This window comes from Camarhynchus parvulus, chromosome 4A (genome assembly GCF_901933205.1).
Source record: "Camarhynchus parvulus chromosome 4A, STF_HiC, whole genome shotgun sequence".
Lineage (NCBI taxonomy): Eukaryota > Metazoa > Chordata > Aves > Passeriformes > Thraupidae > Camarhynchus > Camarhynchus parvulus.
In genome coordinates, this window is record NC_044600.1 from 12,594,044 (window position 1) to 12,619,719 (window position 25,676).

At 40.6% G+C, this 25,676-nt stretch overlaps 2 protein-coding genes across 3 annotated transcripts; one reads left to right on the forward strand and one right to left on the reverse strand.

Annotated features, from left to right (window-relative positions):
• Positions 1-5,517: 5,517 nt before the first annotated feature.
• Positions 5,518-9,072, forward strand: LOC115914680 (uncharacterized protein CXorf40 homolog). 2 transcript variants are annotated; one of them, XM_030967311.1, is made up of 3 exons: positions 5,518-5,639; positions 7,203-7,486; positions 8,571-9,072. In XM_030967311.1, the coding sequence occupies exons 2-3, from the start codon at positions 7,234-7,236 to the stop codon at positions 8,786-8,788; spliced, it is 471 nt and encodes a 156-aa protein (XP_030823171.1). In that variant the 5' UTR covers positions 5,518-5,639; positions 7,203-7,233; the 3' UTR covers positions 8,789-9,072. The 2 variants fall into 2 exon arrangements, with proteins under 2 accessions (XP_030823171.1, XP_030823170.1); XM_030967310.1 differs by lacking the exon at positions 5,518-5,639 and adding an exon at positions 6,722-6,793.
• Positions 9,073-10,459: 1,387 nt separating this feature from the next.
• Positions 10,460-19,842, reverse strand: TMEM185A (transmembrane protein 185A). The gene is made up of 7 exons (XM_030967309.1): positions 19,670-19,842; positions 17,286-17,462; positions 16,283-16,490; positions 13,515-13,598; positions 12,491-12,667; positions 12,031-12,154; positions 10,460-11,529 (listed from the first exon to the last, which is right to left on the reverse strand). The coding sequence occupies exons 1-7, from the start codon at positions 19,705-19,707 to the stop codon at positions 11,285-11,287; spliced, it is 1,053 nt and encodes a 350-aa protein (XP_030823169.1). The 5' UTR covers positions 19,708-19,842; the 3' UTR covers positions 10,460-11,284.
• Between the last annotated feature and the right edge of the window lie 5,834 nt (positions 19,843-25,676).

Sequence of the window (25,676 nt, forward strand, 5' to 3'; positions counted from 1 at the left end):
TAATCCACTTCAGCTCAGGTTTAGACTGCCACCATCAGCATTGCCAATACCCCATTGTGCAGCTACAGCAATGATTTATTATTCAGTGACAACAATGTAGCAGAAGTGCTGGCGTTATGATTCTTCATATATATTATGAGTTCAATCAAATAATCTGCTGAAGATCTTTTTGTTTCTCTGATATACAAAGACATTCTCTACAGATAACACAGGAGATCACATAGTAGCAAGTATGAATCTCAGTAGGAAACTAGTATGCTCTATTTCAAAACTGTCAACATTTTTCATGTATCTCCAAAAAAATTATTCATTGCATTTTCCTCCCACAAATTCTCCAAATTAAATCTGCTTAATAGAGGAAATACAGGAATGGGGAAAAAAAAAAGCACATATTAATAAAGTCAGAAAAGCATGTCAAGTTTTCTCCCATCTCACTACTTCTTTCACTTTTAATAACATAGTGTGCTGAGCTAAGGACAACATTCCAATAGAGGTACATAAATATTTGCATACAGCGACAAAAACATTTTCCAAATGATTCTGAAAAAAATGCAAATTCAGGGCTCATTATTAACAAGCTGAAGATTACTAATTAATGATTTTACTTACAAAGAGTAATGTTTAAAAACAAACAGCTACATTCATAATTAACAGGAATAAAAAGTATATGGATGAATTAATCATTTGTTGCTGTTATGTATTGGCTAAAAATTGATGCGCTGCAGAATTACAGTTTGGAGTGGGGAAGCATCCACTCTGTGAAAAAAACCTCAGTATTCATCAGCTACTTGTTTATTCTCTTGTTTAGGAAGTTGCAGAGGAAATTACTACCTGTCTGTGGTAACTGGCCATTAAAACAAAAAAGAACCCAAATTAGCTAAAGTAACTGCTATCTTACTAAAATGGAAACAGGCATTTAACAAAATAAATAAAACAGAGCTACAGCAACAAGTTCCTTCAGATGTCCAGTTTCTTTATGCAGAACACACAGTATGGGTGATGATGTTTCTGGTGGCTTGTGATGTATTGTACAACCATTTTAAACAGTGATACAATATGTCATAGACAATAAATTAGTAAATACTGTAGTGGCTCCACAATCCCGCTCTTTCTCATCAACATGATTCCATAGTTCCTGAGGTTAAAAACTGTCATGACTTTAGATTTTAAGCACTCAGCATAGAAATAATTTATATGTGGGAATCTAAAGTTGCAAGACTTTATTACACTGCACTTGCCCTGTGCCATTTTCACAGGCAGTAACAACACCGGAGGCTCTACTGTCTCCAGCGCTGCCAAAATTGATACATCAGACTCCAAGAAAGTTTAAATATTTATATCCAGAACTGTTATTTTCAGGCTTTCCACAGATTTAACAGCATTTAGTTTTAACTCTAGTAATTTCCTGTGCACACTAAATTCGTATGCCAGATGTTTAAATGCCACAGAGGACTATTATTACATATTTACTACATACATTTATTACATATTTACTTATATAGATCCATCCCTCATATATGTTGGTGTTAACAAGAAAGTAAAGACACTTCCAGAGGAGGCAACAGCTTCTGACCAGACTCAGCAGCAGACTTGTTGATTCTGAGTTCTGTATATAACCAACTTACTAATTTCACAAACTTACATCTGGATCCTCATCAATGAACATATAAATTAAAGATGTTCAATTTTTCAGAGGCTAAACTTTAGAATGCTATAACCAGTTTTAATCATCACATATCAAACCAAACAGTTCTATATTTGACTTTTATAAATTTTTTTGAATCATCACAATCATAAACATGCACAGCAACTCTATACAGACATCTATATGCATATTGTAAGTTTCCCCTTTACTGCAAATATTTTTAGACAGCAAGAACAGAAAAACAACCTGTATCAGCTAGAAGCAACATCTTCCCTGAATTCTTTCATTTATTGGAACCTGCTCTAAGACAAACTATACAGACACTAATATTCCACATCAACCAAACAAAAATTACCTCAAAAGCCCCCAAAACACAAGAAAAATACTTTCCCAAAAAAAGTCAAGAAGAAACAGAACTAAACTGACCCCTGATGTGGAAGCACTTCTCTCAGGGAAGATAGCTCAGAGAGGAAGATAATTCAGAGGAAAACTGCATTACCTGTTTTGATTAGTGTTTTATCAATAGTCAAAAAGTAATGTTTTAGTCATAAAAGAACATACAGAACCAGTCAGAAAATGCAATTGCTTCTGCATATGAATTCTTTTTCTTACAGATCTTGTCAGGAGTATCTTTTGTGGTTAATTCAAAATGGTGAGGCAATTCATTTTCTTTTCTTTCTTAAAGTGTCTCCTGATTAGATGAAACTAAAAGGTACTTAGCCAAACATAGCAGAATTTGTGGAAGAACTCCCAAGCATTTTAACTGTCGTATAAAGTAGATTTTACAAAGGAAACAAAGGAAGTCATTAATATTTTAGTTTAGTAGTGCCAACATTCTATTACTTATCTATTAGAAACAGCTCCTCAGGATTTTTAAAAATTTGCAATAACACCTTGCATCTGAAAACAGATTAAAACCCCAAATAATTATAAAGCTAGACAGACAGCATCAATTAGAGAATTAAAGATACCTACTCCCTTTATAGCAGGAGTGCAATTTAATTTTTAAAAAGTTTTCAGCATTTGGAGGGCATGACCCCTGGTTGAGGGCTTATGGCCATAAAAAGATGTTGATCAGTCTTATCTTTTAAAATGTTTTATGCAGCCACATACAGCAGAGTTGCCTGTGGATTGGACATAATAATCAGCAGGGGAAGGAGAGCTCATTACTACAAGCTCTCCTTCCCCTGCAGATTACCTCAGCATGAAGCCACGTATCTCAATCAAAAAAGATTGCTATGGAGAGCTACACAAGATGTTTCTAAATCAGCTAGCTTGGGGCTCAGCCTATAGCTGCAACCTTCTTTTAACCTTCAGAAAAGCAGAAGAACCTGGATGGTCTCTAAATATTAGCCATCTGTAAGTTTAGAAATAAATCACTTAGTAGATAAAAGTCCCCAGCAGACCTGGCTGTCTCATGCTCACACTACTGATGCCCAGTGCAAACACATGGAAAATTCAGCAGCAAGATCTGTTGGAAAAGGGACAGGGCAGGACATTGTAGACGTGGGGGGCAGCAGGGGCCTAGGGGTGTCTAGCACATTGTAGAGTACTGAGAAGAATACTTAATGCTTTGGCCTGTTGTATGTACCTCTTTAAAATATTTCTCAGACACAAGAAAACTTTGCTGTAAGTCACCAACAATCTATGACTATTTATAATGCCCAAATTTTTGACAAGGCTAGTGATGTCAGTGATGTGTTACAAACTAGAAATATGCTCTACTTGCAGGGTGTGGGGGGCAAGGTGTGTGTAAAAAAATAAGAGAAAACACAGTATTGCAACAAATGTGGTAATAAAGAGAATCATCTAAAGAAACTGGAGACATGTTTACTGAGCCAAGCTTGAGACAGCCATAATTTCTTATGATAAGTACAAAGAAATACAAAACAGCATAGCAAAATATAAGTATTATTTTCACTATAATGTTAGAATCAGAGGCTGAGTAAAATGAAGGCAAAGGGGGCAAAATGTAGAAGGCTGGTAGAAGTCCTTATGATGGAATTACTGCCAAAAGAATACAGCTGCAGCATCACACTTCACATTGTCTGATGTTCTAAAATGCAGTGTATGTTCAAATGTCAACACAGTACAGAGTCTCATGAATGTCAGCTATTAAAATAGTGACCATTCACTACAAATAATTGTATTGAATTGTATTTCATGCGTTATTAACAGCTGAAATTTCAGTTTTGACCCCCAGTTTCCTGGAACATACTGCACCACATCAGTCCCCACTTTGGAAATGAACTGTAGCTGATCAAGTCCCTTGACCTGATTTTGACACAAGATATCCCAGCCCCTATTGCTGGGTACTGAACCCTGTAAAATCAGCTGCTAAGTGAATGTGACAAGGAGCACAGCAATGCTTGCCTATCTAGATGAGATCAGACCCAAGTCCTTATAAATGATGTACCAGGCATTGTTTTAGCTCCACAGAAAGCAGTAACACATTCTGTAATGGGAATTACGTAGGTTTTGTTCTATCAAAATTAAATGTAGGGACACCCTAAGAAAAGCTAATAGAGAGGCATTGAAGTGAAGTAGAGGTTATGGAAGCACAGACACAAGTGGCAGAATTTCCTGTTGGTGAGATTGTATGTGAGGTATTATAATTTGGGATTGGTATCAGCATGTGAAAGCCACAGTGACCAGAAAATAATAAAGTGCATCTAAGATGCCAAGCATAAGCTGATCATCTGCTAAAATCAGAATGAATTTTCCATATTCACTTTGTACATTATCTTTGAATGTACACTTTGAATCATTATCTTCCATCCTGAGAAAACCTACTAGAGTCCCTTTATCACTCATCACACAAAAGGCTGAACAATACACAAGGACTGCTAATTACAGAGCCTTATTTACATGCTGCTAGAAATTGTTTAGTCTTCTGGTGAGTGTTCCAATATATAGGACAAGGTTTCTACAAACCAAGTAACACCATTTGGTGAGAGGAGATTTTCAACATATTAATTCACCTTTGGTAGTAGCACACGTATCTTCTGCTACTTATATTTTATTTAGAGTTGTTATACTTGAGATTTTAAGTACCCTGGAGATTTTTCCTTAGATCAAGGAAAAAAAAATCTATTTTATTTATGTGATGAAACACATGATACAAAATCATGCCACAATGTACATGAATGAAAACAAAGCTGCTTACACAACATGAGAACATTCTGGCCTATATTTTCCCCAAAAGAAATAACCCCCACATAAAACACAATTATACAGTGGAAAAATACCAAAAGCAAATACCAAACCCCCCCTGAAAGCTCATTACTCACAACTCTAAACAGATTCAACAGGTTCTTGTACTAACCATGCACATCTAGCAAGATGGAAACAGCTCAAAGCAAAAAAAGCATTTAAAGTAATAACCCTGTAAAAACTACAATGAACTTAAATTCACATTATCTGTTAACTTCTCTTCTTATTATGATTTTATATAAAGGAATTCCTCCATATGGAACATTTTGAACAAGATATTGGAAATATCCAGGGGAAAATGGGATAATGAAGCAGAAATTTCAGAAAATGGTAATAAGTAAAACTAAGTCTAAATAGTTAAATTCTATCAGCCATAAAATACTTCAAAATACACAAAATTCACTGAAGGCATATTTAAAGCATATGCCAGAACTGGCTCTCATAAAAGTTATCATCAGAAAAGAATCACTTAACCCTGCAGCTACAGAATATTAAAGTTAGTTGTAAGGTTTGCCAATAAATATCCATTATTCACAAAGTCAAAGACTTGAACAAAAAAACCCCATAATTAGTCCTACCTTCTGCTTTGTGAAGTTCCTCCGCCCTTCGAAGCATAGGATCCGCCCATCTCTCTCTCTCAGTGTAATTCCAGCAGATCACTTCACTCTTTCCACCTGTGAGTTCCTGGAATTGTTAAAGTAGCTTTGAGATTTCTCATGCTTAAGAAATGTGGTTTAACAGAGCAAAAGACAAAGAAAGGTCATCATTACTTTTCCCCTTTGTAAGTACTACCATTTTTTCTTTTCCTTCTCTAACACTTATTTTTCCTCGTCTGTCTCTCCTAACTCACTCCTTTTGGTCAACATTCTCTCCTCCCTTTCTTTCTCTCAAATGCTGCATGCATGGCAAAACTCCCCAAATACTTGTTGTATTTACCTCCCTCAGCTGAAAGCTATGGCTTTACAGGAGAGATGCATCTTCCATGATTTTTATTTGGACAGAGACATATCTACAATTTTTTATCTTCTGTACCTGCAGAAATTCAGGCAGGACTCAACTCTTCAACTTGCTGCATTAGTAGCCATCTTTAGTGTCACTGTCTGCCCTAATGAGGTCACTTTGATTTGTGTACCTTGTAAATTACCATGTAAAAACACGTGTTCACTGTTTCAGCTCATATGTATAGGCTGCCCATTCAAACTGAACACATCTAGCAGGACTATACTATTCTAACCCTCTCCTTTTCCAAATACTCTTTTCCTTGAAGGTCTCTGAATTGTACTGTGCTTGCTAGATTCCCACACGTTGTTTCCTGTTGCCAGGGTTCACAGCGGTACCAGCACAGACAAAACCTGTTGTCAAACAGTAACTGCGTTGTTCAAAACGCCAGTATTAGTAGGGCAAAGCCTTGATGCAAAACGCTATTGAACGCACCAGGGTAAGACTGTCCTCAGAGAGTAGGGCTGGATGAGAGCTCTTTGGGGAATTCTGTGCCAAACAAACCAATGCCCAGAGAAAGCAGGGAGGTGAGGGCCACTGAATTTTGACATGCTGAATTATTTTAGTTCTGACCAGAGGCGCGGAAGCCCCGCACGGCCGGGCTGCAGAGCCGCACCGGGACCCCGCGGTGCAGCGGGCACGGCGCTCCGGGCCAGGAGGGCACCGAGCGCATCCCCGAGCCCGGCAGCGCCGCACCGGAGCTCCCTCAGCACCCACCGCCGGGCCCCGCCGCTCCGGATCGCCGGGGACCAGGCCACAAACCCATCCCCCCTCCCGGGACGGCCGAGAAGCCGCAGGAACGGCGCGGCCGCGCTCCTTTCACCGCAGCCGGCCCCGGCCCGCGGGGCCGCCGCCTCCCAGCGCGCCCCGCCCCGCTCCCGGCACCCACCGTGCGGGCGGGCCGGCGGAGCGGAGGGCGCGGAGCTCGCGGCGCAGGTAGGCGGCGGCCCGGGGCCTTCATGGCCGCGCGGCGGCGGAGCGCTCCCCGCGGGAGCCAGCGCAGGGCAACCGGGCCGGGCCGCGGGGAAGCGGCTGCGGCCGTGAGGCGGTAGCTGGCACCGGGGCTGTGCCCGGCACCGAGGCTGTGCCCGGCCGCGGGGAAGCGGCTGCGGCCGTGAGCGGGCTATGCCCGGCCGCGGGGCTGTGCCGGGCCGTGGGGGCGGCTGTTCGGGCGGCCCGGCCCGAACCTGGAGCGCGGCGCGGGCAGAGCGGGGCCCGTGGCCGGACCCGCCCCAGGGAGGCCGCGCAGCTCCCTCCGCGCAGCTCCGCGGTTGCAGAGCCGCCAGCTTATCACGGGCATCGGCCGCTGCTGGAGACTGATCCCCGGGCGTCTGTGTGTTTACAGGAAATAAACGGCCTCTAATGCGAGGAGCACGATGAAATTCGGTTGCCTTTCCTTCCGACAGCCCTACGCAGGGTTGCTTCTAAACCAAGTCAAAACAGTCGAGACGCGCTGGCGTCCTTTGCTAGCAGGCTACAAGAACTGCACCATTGCTATTCATATAGCTGTTAAGGACTGGGAAGATGAAACATGGAGAGAAATTCTTCTGAATAGGTTCGGCATGACACCGAAACAACTGCAAGATTTGTTGGATGAAGGGGAAAAATTTGGCAGAGGAGTTATTGCAGGTAAGTATCCTTGGGTTATATTTTGTAAACCAACTTTCAGTGTCTTAACAATTACTGAAATGTACATCTGCTCTATGTGTTTGCACTCATGATATTTCTTTAAGTCTTTGAAGGAGTGGAGCATGAGTTGTGATTGGGGGGGTCTGTTTCAATTCCTGTATGTTTTAGCACAATACATGTCAGTTTCACACTTCTTGCAGCTTGAGCTTAGGAACTCTTGCTGAAACCATTTTGCAGTACTTGTGGTCAAGCGAATTCATGATGTTGCAGCACTGTGCATGCCATTTTAAAGTACACATAAAAATTACATAAATAAATCCTATTTCAGTTTTACAAGCCCCTTGTGTTGCTTTTAATATTTGGGCAGTGAAGTTTGTTTCTGTAACAGAGTAAAGAGGCAGTGATGTTTCACTGCATAGATTGTGCTGACAAATAGCAGATGTGCACTTTACACTTAAAAAGTTTTTAGTGCTCATTCTGTACTATTTTGTTGTAGCTATCTTTGTTATACCATCTTTCACTGTCATTTGAATACTTTTAACTATTCCTGCACAACAAATTAATTCTATCACATACACTGAATGTTGTGGTTCTGCAGTGCTGAAAACTGTAGGTCCTACATCGTAAGTAGGTTTGCAGCCTTAACATAAATTGCATGCTTAATTGTGGTGTAGGTAGGAATTTCAAAATAGTTTAATGATTTTAAAATGTTAATAGAATAGTGGCTTGAGTGGAGCAGACAGAGTTTTATGCTTTACTGAAGCTGGTCCAAGGCCAAATGTAGCTCAGGAGTTTTGGTAGCAGCTGTGTCTCCTTAGATGCAGGCTGCTTTTCAAGGAGTTCTGCAGCACTGGGTTGTGGTGATTTTAACTGTGCCCTCGTCCTCCTTTTCCTGACCCACCTGAGTTGAGTCCCATGGACTTTTGCAGCAAACAGCACAGGTGCGAGGTGTGCCTTCCTCTGAATGTGCCCTTCAGGTAACAAACTGGCTGTTCTGTGTCCTCAGGGAGGGCCACCTTGTGGAAAACTTTTCTGTAGGAGATCAAACTGTCAACTAATTTTGTATTTTACTTGTCATATACAGGATTAATTGACGTTGGAGAGACATCACTATATCCAGAAAACCTGCCTCCTGAAGAGATTCTGGAGCTGGAAAACAAAGCTGTCCTCAGTAATCTAGAACAGAAATACTTGACTGTTGTTTCAAATCCCAGATGGCTCCTGGAACCCATTCCTGCCAGAGGGAGAACAGGGGTGTGGCAGGTGGACATCCCTGAAGAACTGATCCCTTCAGAATTGTAGCTGTTGCCCCTTACTATTATTTTTTCCTGCCTAAATGCAGACTTGTATTTAAGATGCTGACTTGTGAATTACATCAGCATTTTGTCTAGGATTCTATTCCAAAACTATTTGAAATGGCAAATACTGCTTTTTTGAGGCAAAACAAACAAGATGTGTCTTTATGACTGTTACATGAAATTGTTTTTCTAGACTTTTCCTGTATAAACAACTAAGTAAATGCCATTTTTAAATGTACAGTTATACACTGTGCCAATTTAAATGTAAATTAAAAATATTTTTTGATACCTGCATCTCTGATTATAGGAAAATGGTGCTTAAAAGCAGGCTGACACAATTTATAGGACATCTGTCCCAGACCACTCCTTGTCCTACTTTAAGGATAGATTATTTTCATTCACATTTCAGGCACACAAGATGTGCATATGATGAATACAGCTCTGTGACCTGATAGACATTGCAGAAAGGCCAGTTTGAGAAGGTACCTTGTACAAAGTGAAATTCATTGTACAAAGTGAAATTCAGCAAGTATTAATTTTTTCCTCTTATTTAAGATGAAAAATGCTAGTTGTCTTTGAAAATATAATACTGAATTTAAAACAAGTGTGAAGAATTACAAATAATAGCCACTAAGCTTTGGCACTCTTCAAGTTTTTAAAAATTCACACCCTACCTTACAGTGAAAATCCTTTTGATTTTCTGAAGCAGGGCCACACCTAGAACAGGACACAAGTGGCAGTGTTGTTAGTATTCAGACACTTTACTGGAGCACTTGGAAACCTGTTCCCTTGGACTACAGCACTTGTGCCAGAGCTGTGGCCCTGGGCCAGTGCCTGCAGCTCCAGGCTCTGAACCCCATGTGGAGCTGGGCTGTGACCTGGAGACAGACTGAGCTTCCCAGGGGTGAGAAGTGACTGCAGGGCAGGGCTGGGTGAAGTTCCCTGAGCAGTTCCTGGCCCCAGCCAGGCCCTGCTGTGCCTCAGCTGAACGGAAGGTGCAGAGGCTGCACCTTCCCCCTGTTTGTCTGAGCAGCAGCAGATGGAGCTCTCTGGGCAGCAGTGACTGAGACCTGCCTTGGCACTGTGCTTCCCCAGTGCAGAGCTGTGCCTCTTCTCCCTTGCCCCTGCTGTGCTCTCCTCCTGGGACGTGGTTTCTCATGCAAGCTCAGCCTCTGGTTTTCTTCTCCATGGCAGCATGCAGGCAAATTGATGTCCAGTGACAATCCCACTGATGTTTGACTCGTTGAACCAGAATATAATAAAATATATATAAATTAAGACTGCAAAAAAATTTCAGCTGTGTGATAGGACAGTGCTGGGTTGGGTTTTAGGCAGTAGCTGGTGCACAGGCAAGAAAGGGAAGCTCTGGAGCATCAGAAATGGAAGTGCTGCATCCAAGTTTTTCAGGCATACACCTTGAACACATGCAGAAATGTCCACACACTCCCTGCTCTTCCTGCCATATTAACACTAGGCTGTGGTATTTAATCTATCTAAATGTGGGTTACCTAAACAGAGAGCAGCTGCAAGGTTTTGGGAATATGAGACATCTGGTTTTATATACTACAGGACTACACATTTCATGGACTCCATTTCTCCAAAGCACCTGTAAGTCCATGGCACACTGTCAAAGCAGGTCTTCAGACAAGAAAATGCTATGCCAACACCAACAAGATCCTATCTTGAAAAGTTTAATCATTTACAGTGACCAACACAAAGTTGGTAACAAAGACCAAGCTATGATATTTATACCAGCTAGCCAACAGCTGTGAAACCTACCACAAATGTTTCTGGCATAGACCACACAATGTGAGAAACAGCTTATTAAACAGCCAGTCTAATGGGAGAATGTACATGCTGCTCAAGAAGAATCAAAACATGAAACTGGAAAAGCAACAAAACAACATGTAACTCCCAAGCCAGCACAAAAGTTGAAATACTTACATGAATATTTACACAGCTAACTCAAAAGCATCATGTAAGTCACCATATATTCTACTTCCCCTCCCAGAAAAAGCTTTCCAGTGTTGCCTCAGAAGTGCAACACTCTTGTGCCTCTGTGATGATTGCAGCTGAACAGAGAAGAGGTACTATGCTAAGGCATCCCGAAGCATTTAAAAGAGACATGAAAACAAGTGTATATTTAGGACCTAAAAGACACTTGGAATAGCATAGGCATTTCATACAGGGTTTTTAAAAAAATACTTTTAGATAATACTTATACTGTACACAACAGGACTTTTAAACAATATATTACACTGCTAAAAATGTTCATATAAATACTATACAGGCAAGCGTGCAACCAACCTGTTAGGAAGGTTCACAAATTAGACAACCACATATTTCTGGAAAAGCACTCAGATTATCTTCAAGATTTCTGATTTGTGTAATCCAAGCCACTGATTCAGCAATACCTATTTTAAAGGAATTGGGACAAGGCATGAGATGAAATACATCTGTCTGCTGATGACCAGTTCAAGTTTAATATGCTACTGTCATCTTAATCTGGCATATCAATGTTTAACTTGGGAGGTGGAATCACATATTTTCCAGGACTCTGTGTAATGACCACTCCAGTCTTTTTTCGGAACATTGGTGCAATTTTTGGTGGTTCAGGCAGTGGTGTTTCTTCTGTCTCCTCATTATCTTCATGATGAAGATCATAAGAGATATTTCCATATTCTCGCAAGAATGGGAAAATTTCAAGCAGGAACTGGCAAAAGTCTTTGCGAATTCCAAACCACCCTAAAAGAAACAAAATCATTTTACACTATTAACAGAATGAACACTTATTTAAGTAGACAGACTATTGAAGGTCTCTTGATTTTTTGCATATAAGTAAGATTTGTTAATGCTACTTCTCAGCGTTCCTTATGCCTATCATAACATTACAGTTCAGGTTATATACACACAGACAGTCTGGACAAGCATTTGCACAGCTCCATATCTGCAAATGCATGCCTGTGTTTATATCCATCTGCATAAATTACAGCTACACCACCCCAGCAAGAATCCATTTCCTTTCACACATTACACAGTGTCGGGTCACATCAGTACAGAGAAGAAACACAAAAGACTTTGCACCTCAACCAAAGTAAACAGTGCCACAGGGGAGGACACTGTAAGCACTGAAACCCTATTATAACTGCCTGAAAATAGTAGTAACAGAAAATCCCTTTCTGAAAATACAAATCTTAATAAAACACATTGATTTTTAATCTGTTTCCAGGATTCTGAAATACTTACAGTGATTGCCTCCTTTTTGTCCAAATGTTGTTGCCATTAATGTTATCAGTGAAAGCCAGAGAGGAACAAATATGGGTATGAAAGAAAAAGAATTATGCCCATCCAGTCTGTGTACTAGCAAGATCTAAATGGAAAAAAAAAATCATACAATGTCAGTTTAATTGCAATACTCACTTTCAAACTGTTTAAAACATATGCTGATCTGAAATCTTTAACTTCACACATCTGTGAGGAAAAAGTGGCCTTCACAGAATTGTGTAGTTTTAGTTCCAATGTGATGCAGATTTTACTCATGAAACTTTAAAGGAATGTAGAATTCTTGTTCGTGTTTCCTCTTTGCTGTTAATATTTTATTTCAAAACAAACAGCAGCATTCTCATTTCAGTAAGCTCAAAAATCATCATTCATTTCTTACTGAAAAAAGAACAAGACACATCAAACTCATTATGGCTTTTTCTACCTCAAATGTGAGCAGTGGAACTACAATTGTCATCCAGCTGACAGCCATGGTTATGTGTGTCCTCCTCTGCTCAGCGATCACGTCCATGGAGCGCAGGAACAGCACAGACCACACGATGTAATAGAGCACCACCAGGCACAGGAAGGACATCAAGATCCACAGAGGGACACAGACAACCTGAAAGAAAGACACATTTGATTTGTTTCGGTTGTGGGGTGTTTTTTTTTTAAATAAAGTGAGTCTACATACTAATCCTAAACAAGAAAATGAAGTCTTTAACTAATATAATGTCTAACAGAAGGGCATCAAGCTCATGTGTGTTGTTTCGAGACATAATCAGTTCAGGGGCTCCTCAGCTTTCTAAACCCCATCAAGTTGAAACAATTTGAAAATTAAGGCAATGTAGTTCAACTTAGGTAAGACTTTTGTGATTTTGCGTGGGCTCAAACTGTACTTGAAACTGATTTTTAGCAAGTACTTCCTTACTTTAAAGAGTTTCAATACTTTCTCAAGTTTTTTTGACAATAGAAAGGACAGATTGTCAGTTTTATGGCAGTTTACAGAAACCCAGACACAGAAGCAGCGCTTTTGTATTCTAAAGGCCCTTGGGACAGGACATTTCAGCAGTTTTGACAAAGACTACTTGCACAGTAAGTGGATTTACATTCATGGTAACACAACAGATAAAAGTAGTTATTTACCAATTCTCTAACTCACCAATCATTTTCATGGCTCGTTTAGTGTTCCCATTGGGAACTTTGGGTGAGTATTTCTCTTTCAACTGCTGCTCAGAATGAACTGCAGTTGATGGCACATTCCCCTCCTTCAAAGGATGATGTGCCCAAAGAACAGCCCCTGACTGCCATGACCACTCAATGATGTGCCAGACCTTCAGTAAAGGATTGCTAAGTGAGCAAAAATGGGATCATGGAATGACCACATATTAACTGTTCCCTAGAATAAATATCTTTATGAAATTCAACATTTAAACAAAGATTTAAAAAAAAAACCACTGGTTACATACAAGCCATGGCCATCTGATGATCTCATCTAGTCTGAGTGCAATAAATATGAACTGTAGAATATTGACTGAACACAAGATTTCCAGCTAGAAAAAGAAAAAAACATTAGTTAACTCTTAGTATGAGAAACTTACTTCCAGGATAACCAATGAACCTGTCAAAGCACTTCGCTGACCCCATTCTTATCACTGAAATATGAAAATGCATTTGCATTTACATTTTCTATTACTAAACATCCCTAAATTTGTGTGGGTGTGACCCCAACCAAATAATGTTGAGTCTGCTGTTTTCAAGATCTTCCTTAAAAAAAAAAGGGGGGGGCACTTAAGAGTGATTAGAGAAATAAGAAAAGCCAAACTAATCAGAAAGAAAAAAGCAAAGCCTCAGAAAACAGCTGTACTTTTCATACTTTTCATAGAAGAAATACTGCTAGAATTTAATTAAGTAGTAAAAAGACCATCAACTTAAAATTAGTAAAGTGAATCTTTTGGAATATTTCATAGTTTCACTAATGGGCAAAACTACCAACAGTCCAAATTAAAAGTCTAATTAAAATTAAAAGCTCTATCTAGGGAAAAAAGAAATACATGGAATATTGGAATATGACATCCAAATTCAAACAATTTACTGTATAATTGAGAGATATTTTAAATGACACTGAAGACATGGGTTTTGTGGCAATAGAGAAAAGCAATACTTCCCATTAAAATGTTTAATGAAAACTTTTCATGAGTTCTGCTTGCCACTATGAGAAACAGCCCTTCATTATACTTTGGGTTTTTTTTTTTTAAGTCTGTGTCTAGCTTGAACAAAGTGAGACAATGAAACACCATCACACTTGGCAAGATTCTACTTCCACAGTTTATGGGCAGCCCTACAATGGGTAGGATTTTCAGAGACCACAGAATTATTATCTGAAAAGTCTAATTGAAGCTCTTGAATGCAAGCTAGAAACATTACTCATTTTAATAAAAATTATGCAGTTATGTAAGGCGTCTTTCAAATGTAAGATTTCTCTGAAGGCAGACACTACATGCTACTTTTCACTAACACACATGATTGTGTAGATTGTGATCTGGATAAATGCCTTTGAGTTCAGGGAGTCAAAAATCCAACAGGCAGCAGGCACTTGCCAGCTCCAGAGACCACACCAAAGTCTCCACTGTTCAACTACAAATTACTTTAAAAAGACTGAAAAAGTAGATTTAAAATAATTTTGTACCACTGGCTTTTTTAAAAGAATCAACCACCAACCCCCACACCGATGCAAGCGTAAGACCAAGCAACCAAAAAGCTGCAAGAGCAAAGAGATGGAAAAAATATAAAAATCAGAGGATCAATTGCTGTAAATAGTTTATAGAATCAAGTTAACATATGAGATCTATATGGCAAGTGCACACATATTTGCAGTGGTTCACAACATAGTGAATTCAACGTGCTTTAAATAAATAGTGCTTTACTGACTATAAAACAGTGTAACACATAAAAGGAAGCTTTTTCTGAGCCCATAGAGACAAAAACCCCAGCATGTACTTACTGATCACCTAATCAGATGCAGAACAGGAATGAGCAGATATTGTATCAGATTAAATACTTATGAAAATAATAACAGATTAACAACTGCTTTGATTACTCAAGTCGAAAATTGATGTCCTGATGTAAGGCAGATCCCTTACATTTCTAGCAAATGAAAGGGAAATAATGAAATCTTCACAGAGTAAAAAGAAGAGAAAGTAAAACAGCACTAGGTGAAGATGACTAAGAGTAAAAAACAAAATAATAAAAATGGGTTGAGACAGCTGTTGCCTTTTATGGATTCCACTTTCCTCTGCCAGCACTTAGCAGCTGTGCAGTCATCTGTAAATCAATGGGCAATCAAGCATCATCCAGTAGATGGCAAGCACTTCCACACAAATTTTACTTTTAGCAATGCTTAACTGGTAATAGAACCCTGAAAAATAAATTTCTATTGGCAAATGTTTCAAAATGAACTTAGGATATCAGTTTACCAGCCATTATAACAATCACTTCCCAAAAATGTTTCTCTCTAGTGAAAAACTCATCTTATGCTAATGTTAGACAAATAGCCCCTTGAAATTAAAATACCTGAAAAAGATGAGCCTCATCTAAAAATCAGATTTTAAATTGTCATGGGGTAGTTTGAGGACATAGCAAAACGAAAAACTCCTTAAAAAAATTCAGCATGAATTCTAAATTTATTGTAAAATGTCCCAATTGTGAGACCACCTTGAGAATCCTTCCAAGGTTCTTCCAAAACCAAAGGGAGTTAGAGATAAGATAGAGGCAGAAAATAAAACCCTAATGTTACTACCTACCATTTACATTCCCAAATTAAAGATTAAACATGTAGATTGTGATATTAAGACATTTTTCAGCCCTGATTACATGGGGCTCTAGAAACTCAATTCTGCCTAGAGACAGGGCTTGCAATCAGTGGAATTTCTTTCTGTTATTTCCATTTAAGTGTTTGGTATTGATCTACACTGCAGAGTTCCTGGCAAGTTATTTTAACACAAAATAATAAAAAAGCAGGTTCAAAACATTTGGTAGTTGAAAAAACTAGAAGATACTAGAAAAAGTTATATTATTCCTGACCCTGATTTCACTCCCATTTGCAGATGAGTGGATTTACAGGTGAGTGAAATTAATTGGACTGATGTAGTCTTCTGAACTGTGCTTTCCTAAGAGACAAACTGCAGGATCCAGAACTGATCCCAAGCCCTGCAGTCCATGTGAAGTGAAGCCTCACCTCCAGAGAGCGGTCGTGTCGGAATCCCCACACGCACGCTGCAACTGAGACTGGAGACACAAAGAACAGGGGCATGAACACCAGAAGCCAGAAATGGGTTCCTCTTTCAATCCTGTCACACACCAGGACTTCAAACATCAGCAGGAGCAGGTGGATGCCGACTGCAATTAGCATAGCTTTGAACTCCACACAGGTTTCTCCTTCTGCTCTGAAGAGAGGATAAGGAAGAATTTACTTGCGTGTAAGAAAGCACATTACCCTGCAAACATCCCAGAACATTTGCTTGAGCTTCAGATATATATAATATAAAGATAAAAACATTTGTTTTTAATAAACATACACATTATACCCATTAAACTCCACTGCTGATGACCTAATAGGATTTTTCCCATAAAGCCGCATGTTTGAAGTATTTTACTCAAAGGGTGCCATGGGATTTTTACAATCTGAAAATTTTTTAAGGATTCCACAGCTGGGCAGATAAAATGGGATTTCTTTGCTAGTATATCAACAGTCAGCCATCACAAAGGCTGTTAGAAAATAAGCTAAATTTAAAATGGCCTGCTTGATTTCTGCACCAGCATTCATTGAATCAACATCTTTCTCCAGAATTTCTTTATTTACCCAAGCCAGAATATTGGAACAGATATTTTCTGTTACCAAAAGTAAAATGCTTGTAAAATGACAACACACAGAGCTTCTCCCTACACCACTAGACCCATTATCAGAAGCAGCAAACAAGACCTGAACCACACAAAATTGGGTGTATCAGGAGACCTGTGCCCCAAGATTTTTCATTTAATATTCACCACAGACAGAAAAAAATATTTATTGCAATTCATTTAAAGTCATTTTTCTTTTGCCCTGGGATCTTGAAATTCCCATTCTACTCAAATTACCAAAAAACTCAACACTGATGTATTAAAGACATGAAAGTTATTCTGTCCTAGACTGACAGGCCAGGACATTCCCCTGTTCTGCCAAGCAAACATCAGCCACTTACCGATACTGTGGGTTTCGGGCCCACACTCCCGTTCCCACCGAGGCACCAACAATCACCATTAACTTCCACAGCCATATTGGAGCAAACACAGCCCAGTAACTCCACTGAATTTTGTCATCCAGACGTAGAGAGAGCAACACAGAGAAGAGCAGCAGGCAGGCATAAATAAGGAATTTGCTATTGAACAAACAAAGAAAACAACCCAGTCAGGAATCAAGGGAGGCAACTTCAAATTAACTTTGCAGAGGACAACAAAATCAGTCACAGCTGAAATTTCACTGGGATACTTCCTAATAGAAAATATGTCAAGCTTCTTTGCAAAGAATCAAATATTTCATCATAGATATAGCATATGTCACCTCTTTCACTTACAAAACCACTGCTTCAAGGAAACACAGCAAAAGCATTTCTGCAAAACAATCTCAATGGACTGAGATAAATAGCTCCCTTCCACAAGGATCCAGTCAGGAGCTCTGTTATTAGAGGCTCACAAATATACCAGCTGAACATGTTTTTAGAAAAATGTCTTCTGTCATACCAATCAGATGAAGCAGTTTTTGATATTCAAAACTGAGTTACATAATTTATGAAATTTTATCCACACCAAGTTATTATGAATTGTAATATGGCCAACTTCAGATAATTTTTTCCTTAATATTAACATTCCATTAAAAAACCAGTATGTATTATAGAAAAGAAAAACCCAACAGGTTAAATGTTTAGCAAAGTTACCCATTGTACACTGAAGTTTCTCACTGGAACATCGAGGATAAATGCTTACAAATTTAAAATAGCTACATTGATACAGTTTATAACAGAGTCAATTTAGCAACTGCTTGTACCACAGAAGTCAGACAAAATAATCACACAGTAGGCAATTTCCTCAAAGGACAGGAAGGGAAAAGTCTCCCACCCATCCACCAGAAGCTCACAGAGTGCTTTATAAAACATATAAATAGGTTTCAACACTGTTTCAGTGAGGTAATTGTATGTATTTTAAAACATGGATAACCTAAGGAACAGAATAATGCAGCAACAGTCAGGAATACTTCGATTTCTCCAACAGCATAACTCAAAGTACCCACCTTCACTCACATCAAATAACAAAGCGTTAATCAGATCAAGATTCCTACGTTAAATCAAGCTGTTTTGTCTCTACTCAGAACAAGTGTCTCATCTGCACCTTAATAATGAACAACAGATTTATTATGTCAGCATCTCCCTGCACGCTTGATGAAACAACCTCGGAATAGGATGATATCAACCGGTCACACCTCACAGCAACAAAGAGATGTCTCAGCTCCTCGGCTAGTCATCCTTTCTTGACATTCAATATTTGTGTAATTTGCACGTTCCCTCACTCCTCAATAAACACAGCAGTGAAACACCACTGCTCCCCGGGTGTTCCAGGCACACCAAAACATAAAGACACCTGCAAAAGTGCAACACTCGGCTTGTTCATTCACCCAGCACCCAAACAAGCTGCAAGCATCGCTCTGCAGTAACGAAACTTTATAAGCTTTTAGGACTTCTGTTCCTACTTTTCCATTACTGTGACCACACATATTTCAATTGTGTGTTTCACCTTCTGTTACAATGCACTTCCTGGAGCTCTGGTTACCCTTTTGTTTCTCCAAACAACTGACTGAACACAGCTTGCTCTAACTGGCATCATGTAAGGCCTCCTTCTTGTGCAAAGTTCTTCCAGGACTCTCAGCATCTCAAGCCACCTTGCAGGTCCTTAGTCTGTGGTCTTAAAATTAAAACCCGGTAAAATTTAACTCATTCTCTCGGTTTCTTTAAAAGTTACATGGCCGTACTTGGAGAGCCAGCAGAGCCCCGGGCTGCAGTGACCATCCCAGTGTTAATGTTAAGGAGGCCGAGGGAAGCGCTCGCCTGCCCCGGTGCTCCCCACGCAGCCCAGGGCTGCTCACACCCGCGGACACTGAGCCTCCGCCGCTCGGTCACAGCCTGAGCTGGGGCGTGCGGGGCCAGAGCACCGCGGTGCAACATTGGAACACCAGAAAGAGCCTGGGAGCAACGTGAGAGTTACACAATAACAAAGCAGACGAGTGGAAGCGGGGCTGCAGAGCAGATGTGCAGCGCTCGCCTTCCCAGCCCGGACGGCGAAGCAGCCGCGAGGAGCAGAGCACGCACCGCCACCCGGGGGATGGGAAGGTTGGATTCGATCATCTCGGAGGTCTTTTCCAGCCCGGTTGATTCAGTGATCCCGGGCAGGAAACCAGCGGGAACGGCGTGTTCCAAACGCCGCCCGAGCTCGCGGCGCGGAAGGGCCCCCCGAGGCCGCGCTCCGCTCCAAAGCGGACGGGTCCTGCACCCAGCGCTGCTCCCGGCCGGACCGGCGCTGCACGTACCGCACTCACCTGGGGTTGAAGTCCTGGAAGAAGCCGCGCAGGTTCATCGCGGCCCCTCTACCAGGCGCTCATGGCGCGGCCCCGCCACCGCTCCAGGGCCTGGCCTGCCCGGGCCTCGCCGCCGCCCCGCGCATGCGCGCCGCTTCTGCCGGGAACCGGGCCGGCCCACTCTGCCGGGCTTCGCAAGGAGCGCTGCGCATGCGCGCCGGCCGGGGCGGTGGCTCTGCCAGAGGAGCGGGGCGGAGACGGGGGCGGGGCCAATGTGGGGCGGGGCCAAAAGGCGGAGCTAAGATGGGAGGGGCGTGGTCAGTGTGGGCGGGGCTTATATGGGCGGGGCGGCCCCGCCCCAGCATTTCGGCCTCTCGAAGACTTTCTTCCTCGTTTGTGTCCCAAATTGGGTTTCTGCCTGTGCAAAGCCAGTCGTGCGGGTCCTGGTGCTGCATGACCTCGTACAAGTCCCTCTCCAGTTCTCTCAGAGCCCGTTAGGTACTGGAAGGTGCCCTAAGCTCTCCCTGGAGCCTCTCTTCCCCAAACCGAGCAGAATTCGGATGACAGTTTCAGAATCTCTGGGTAGTTCTGGGACATTTCAAGAAAGCAAGGACAAGGACATGCCAGCATGAGGAATGGCAGTGGGGAGGGTGTGAGGAGCCTGGGGAGAAATCAGGATAAGAGAGAAGCAAGAACACAAATGGAAAAAATGGCAAGGAAAGGATGAAGGCTGGACACTTTTCAGAAAGATGGAAAGGGCTATGACAGGATCTGTGCTAGAGCAGTACAAAAACTTGTAAGGAACCAAAGAATTAAGAGCCTTAAACAACTGGAAAGTAGAACCTTGGTTTTCGTTATGCTTTTGAAAAAGTTGAGCCGCATTGGTTTGGAAGAGAGAACAATTATGTGTGATGTATTTGTCCAAGGTAAAATACATCTACTGCAATGCATAAAGAAGCTACTAGACAAGGCCTGTAAGCAGCCAGATGCAATCATAAAACAAGTCAAAATATTAATAACAAGGAATTAGCTTGAGAACTTTTAATAATTCAGAAGGCTAATAAAGCAGCTTGGCATTTCTGAGAATATTCATGAAGTTCTGTAGAAGTAAATCAAGAAAGATTTGTTCTGCAGTTACAAAGTTTGGCTGACTGCCCAGAACAGTTCCTATGAGGTATGAAGAACTAGGAAAGAAACCCCTGGTTACAGAAATGAAAGCTCAGGGAACATACTTTTGTACTGGTACCTCAGGAGAGCAGAGCTAAATTTTTTGGTTTGAAGTCAAATAATCGTGAATTTTAGGAGCTTTCTTAGATTTTCTTGGTGGTCTCAGATTTCCTGATGACTATGGTGAGATACTACCTACACATGTGAGGGTGATGTTAAGGAGAGCTGGAGAGCAGAGAAAACCCAAGCTCCTGTCTAAACTTAAAGACTTAAAAGATTTCTCTTAAGTTTACATTTTATTGTAATTTAAGGGCAGGAAGGGTAATTTGGATGGCAGATAAAGGAATCAGGAAGTCATCTGCTTTCTGTGAAGTCTTTGTGTCTACAGCTGATTGAGCCTTGAATGCTGGGAACTGAAGTGAATCCCCTGAGACAGTTTATGTTGGAGACCAAACACAACTTCTGGTTTTACTCCATTTATCTATTTTCTCAAATTAGTTCAAGAAGAGATACAGAGTTTCTTTTATAGTCACTGCCATTACTGCTTTTATAAGCCATCTACTTGTATTCTTATTCTGTTTAAAAAATATAAACTAGGAGCATCCCTATCCTTGACAGGCCAAAGTTAAATGCAGGAAATAAAACCTGAATCAGCCTTCTAATTTGAAAAGCTTGCTTTGCTGTTGACAGTCAGCCTTGACTCCTTCCTAGCATACCATATAATTCACATGTCCTATTTGCTTTATAGACTTCTCCAGGTGCCACTGTTAGGTGACTGGAATGCTGCAGCATTTAAAGGGAGGACAGCAGTTCAGCAATAACTGACTGATGTGGCTGACAGCAGCCATGAACTGTTTCTAGAATAATTTTTCATGGTCTATGACACAACATCAAATTGTTTACAAAAACAAATCTTCAGGTTTGAAAATCCCCATTTGAATTTCAGTTGATTTTTCTGTAGGCCTTCCTGTTAACATTGATTCACAGAATAAACAGAGTTTGGCCAATAATTGACAAAGAAGAGATTGTTCAATCTATAATAATGTATTTATACCAGCCAGTAATTTTGCACAGTTAAGAACAGTAATGATCTAATAAGTACATATGTGTTATTGTCATTGGCAATACACACAGCTGCTTGGTTCTGAAATGAGTTCAGTTTCAATGAAAATTTCAGTAATTCCTGCAATAATAAAACCTCTTTGTAGAGTTGTAACAGTTCAGCAAGTTGCAGTTTATACTGATGCCAACTATGATTGTGATGTGAAGCAAGTTACAGATCAGGTGTTCCAAGAATCTCAAGGATCTGTGTGTCTGGATAACACACACTTCAAATGCAATTTCTGTTCCTGACTCATCTGGGCTTCTCTCAGAAGTCAAGTGAGATAGAACAAGATAAATGCTTAAATACCTTCAAATTAAATAGGAGGTTTTGGATGTTGGACACAAGAGGTGAGTTCCACTCAGGGTACCTCACAGCACTGTAATCATTTGCAGCAGGGTTGCATGTGAGTTACAACCCTGGCATTCTGATGTACTAACACTGTGCAACACATACTTCAGCCAGAGATGCTAGAAAAGGATAAATCAGGCTTCATCTTATCAGAACTTGGATGTGTCATAGCTCCTTTTGCAATGCATTCAGGAGAAAGCAGCATTGGGTTAAATATCAATATTATTGTGGCATATTTACGTGGCTTTTACAGAGATAAAACACTTCACCAGCTACTTGCTGCATTTTATTCTGTGACAAGGACTTACTTACATCTCACCACATTGAAAAGACACACAAAGATATCCAAAAATAATACAGCTCACTTAAGTCTCTGATGTTTCAGCCATGAAGTAAGAGATGAATTGCTAATGAAAGTGGATGGGAAACAGGAAATGAAAGTCAACAACACTAAAGGAGATTAGCTTTTTTTTTTTACCTTTACTTCAGATCTGAAGTCTAGCAAGATGACATTTTGGAATCATCTAGCAGCTATCAAATTTAAACATAAGGGAAAATCAGAAAGCTTCAGCTCAGTGATCCAAAGAGGAGTGTTGGATTACCACCTCTCACAAAGGATGACCTCAGTAAGAGGACAGCATGAGGTGATTAATCTTCCCTGGGCTTTCAGCTTTACAAAAGTCTACCAGCCCTTTGGTTTTTAACTTGGACTCTAGTGAATATGTGTGTATCTTACAAGGAAAAAATAAAAACAGCCTAAAAAAATAAGTATTTTAAAGTATAAGTATTCTCACACAGCCAACTGTGCAAAGCAGCTTTCAACAACAAAATCACATGCTGTTTTCCCCCATACATTCCTGCTGAAAGTTGGAGTTGTCCAGTGAAGCATCATCTTGGGTATGGTTTGCTGCTGAAGGTGAAAATTGTTCTTGTGAAGGAGTCAAGGAATTTCAGGAGGAAAGAATGATCTTCCCTAAGGCAATTGAATTTTACATTGTGTCTATGTGAGTACAAGCCAGGCTTCACTGATCCTTTTTTCCCCTTTGCATTTCTTACCCACAGGGTGTCTGTGATGGAGATCCTGGGAGCTACTTCGCTCACACCTGCAGTAGTGATGAGTACTTATGCTCATTCAAACCCGTATTACAGGATCATGTAACAGCAGGAAGTTTGTAAAATCAAGTTCTAGATGGACAAAATAAGTGGGACAAAATCTGTTTGTCTCTCGTTTTTCTCTGTTCTGTAATTCCATCCTTTTATCAAAGGGATGAAATACTCTTAGTGAAGAAAGAACATTTCTGTGCTCCATTCCAACAGCAGGATAGCTTAGCCTCCAGTTGCCTCCTACTCGCTCCCATGCCTGCCTCCAAAGGCAGATGGGAGCACTGCCCCAGAGGCAGCAGTGCAGAGGGGGTGACCAGATCACAGCTGCTCACTTCTTAGCAGCTTGGTTCTGTGCCTCTCTTGCAATTGCTGGGAGACGCAGAAAATTTTGCTCAGCTGAGGCTGGAGTTTCTGCTGAGCATGTGAAAAGTGGTTTCTATTTATTTATTTTTAAAAGAAGGTTCATAAGATTATCACCTTCATGGAAGGTGACAGCAAGATCCATCCTTATTTTTGGTTGCCAATGCTTGTAAAGTTATAATTTATATTTGGTTTGACATTTTAAGATGTGCAGGGGCTTTGTCTTTATCTAACTCCTCTGGTTTTTCTTTTCATTTCTTGTGGATATTTGCAGTTTTCATACCCTGCTGCTCCTTGCCATCACTATGGCTACCTCCTCTCTGCAAATCTTAAGTTGCCCAAAACTTATTGCCACTATGTACCATCTCATGGTACATATGAAAGTCCTTTGCATAGACAGTGATCAGAGATATTATTCATTTGAACTAACACGTTCTAGAACACATTTGTCCCTTTGTGGTTTTTACCTGAACCTTTTGAACCGTAGAATACTATTGACAAATTATAGGGAAAAGAGTGTTTGGAAAGGATGTTTGAGGTGTTCATCAAACAGCTCCTGCAAAACACCTTTGAGTGTCACTGACTGAAGGGAAAATGATGGTATCCAGAAGAGACAGGTTACTTTGCTGACATATCATGCTTAAAAGAGTAAGCTCAGCATGGGGCCTTTGGATCCAGTACTACACTTATTATGGTAGGAGATCAAGGATGCAGGTTAGACAGAAATAATCTCTGACTTTTTCCTGCTTTTGCACTTACAAAAGAATAAAATGCAGAATAATTATTTTAGTAACCAGACACAAGCTATTCCATCCTGTAGTTGTACAGAGTAGCACCAATTCCTGAATACATTGTGGATTATATCTTGGTATGTTACATATTGATTTGGGAACATTCCTGTGCTGCTTCTGAAGAACCAGGAGAACACAGCATCCCGTGGGGCTGGCTGTGTACTGGGGTCATCCCGGGCGTGTTGATGGGATGCTCTGGGAGGTGTTGGCCATTTTCAGCACAGGAAGCAGTGTTACTCATGAGTAGGTGTAGATCACTTTGTATCTTCTTACAAATCAGTGTTTGGAACATACTAATGTAGTAACAGAACTAGTGTCCTACTGTGGACACAGTAAACTCAGAGCGGTGCAGGAAATGTCTGCAGCAGTTGTGAGAAAAATGTTTTTGTACTTCTGAATCTTTTGCCTCACAGTTCTGTTCCTAAGGTGAACTGTGAAGAAAGATGATAGTAGAGAAAGAAGGAATTTGATCTTACCAAAAAGACACTGTTACGTACTACTACAATTGTTAGTTCTATGTCTGTTGTTCTTACTACTGTTGCTCTAGTCAAGCATAATAGAATGTGTCATTAAAAGAATCCTCATTAGCAAGTCCTTACTAATTTCTAAAAGGTTTTATCCTAACCTTGAGCAATTTTTTTTCTACCTTGCTCTGCTTAGGTACAGATCCCTGTTTATCATCCCCTGTGCTTCCACTTTCATAACATTTGCTTTGCATCCCACAGTTTGCACATATGAGAGGCAGAATTTGCCCCTTCACAGGAATCACTCCTCCCATGCTTTGTAAGTAGAATTACACTCAGAAAACATCACCTGAGTCAGAGCAAAGTAGTCATGTACTTTGGTGTCCTTGTCAAATTACTAATTGCAAGGTTTTAAAGTTTGAAATTGAGAGTTGCTTAACAGAAGGTGACCTCCCTGTTAGCAATACCTGAATACTGATGAGCTTATTCACTTCCCCTCTAAGGCAGCTGTAGAAAGGGGAAGAGAGGGTGTACAGGAATAAGAGGGAATAGATTTCGCTATTAAAAATAAATGGAGGACAGGTTATTTTGGGGTTTTAAACAACTGCAATGTTGTTATTATGCAGAGGATGCCATTCAAAATACCCTCTAAAATCTGCAGAAACTATTAATCCTGAATAACAAACAAA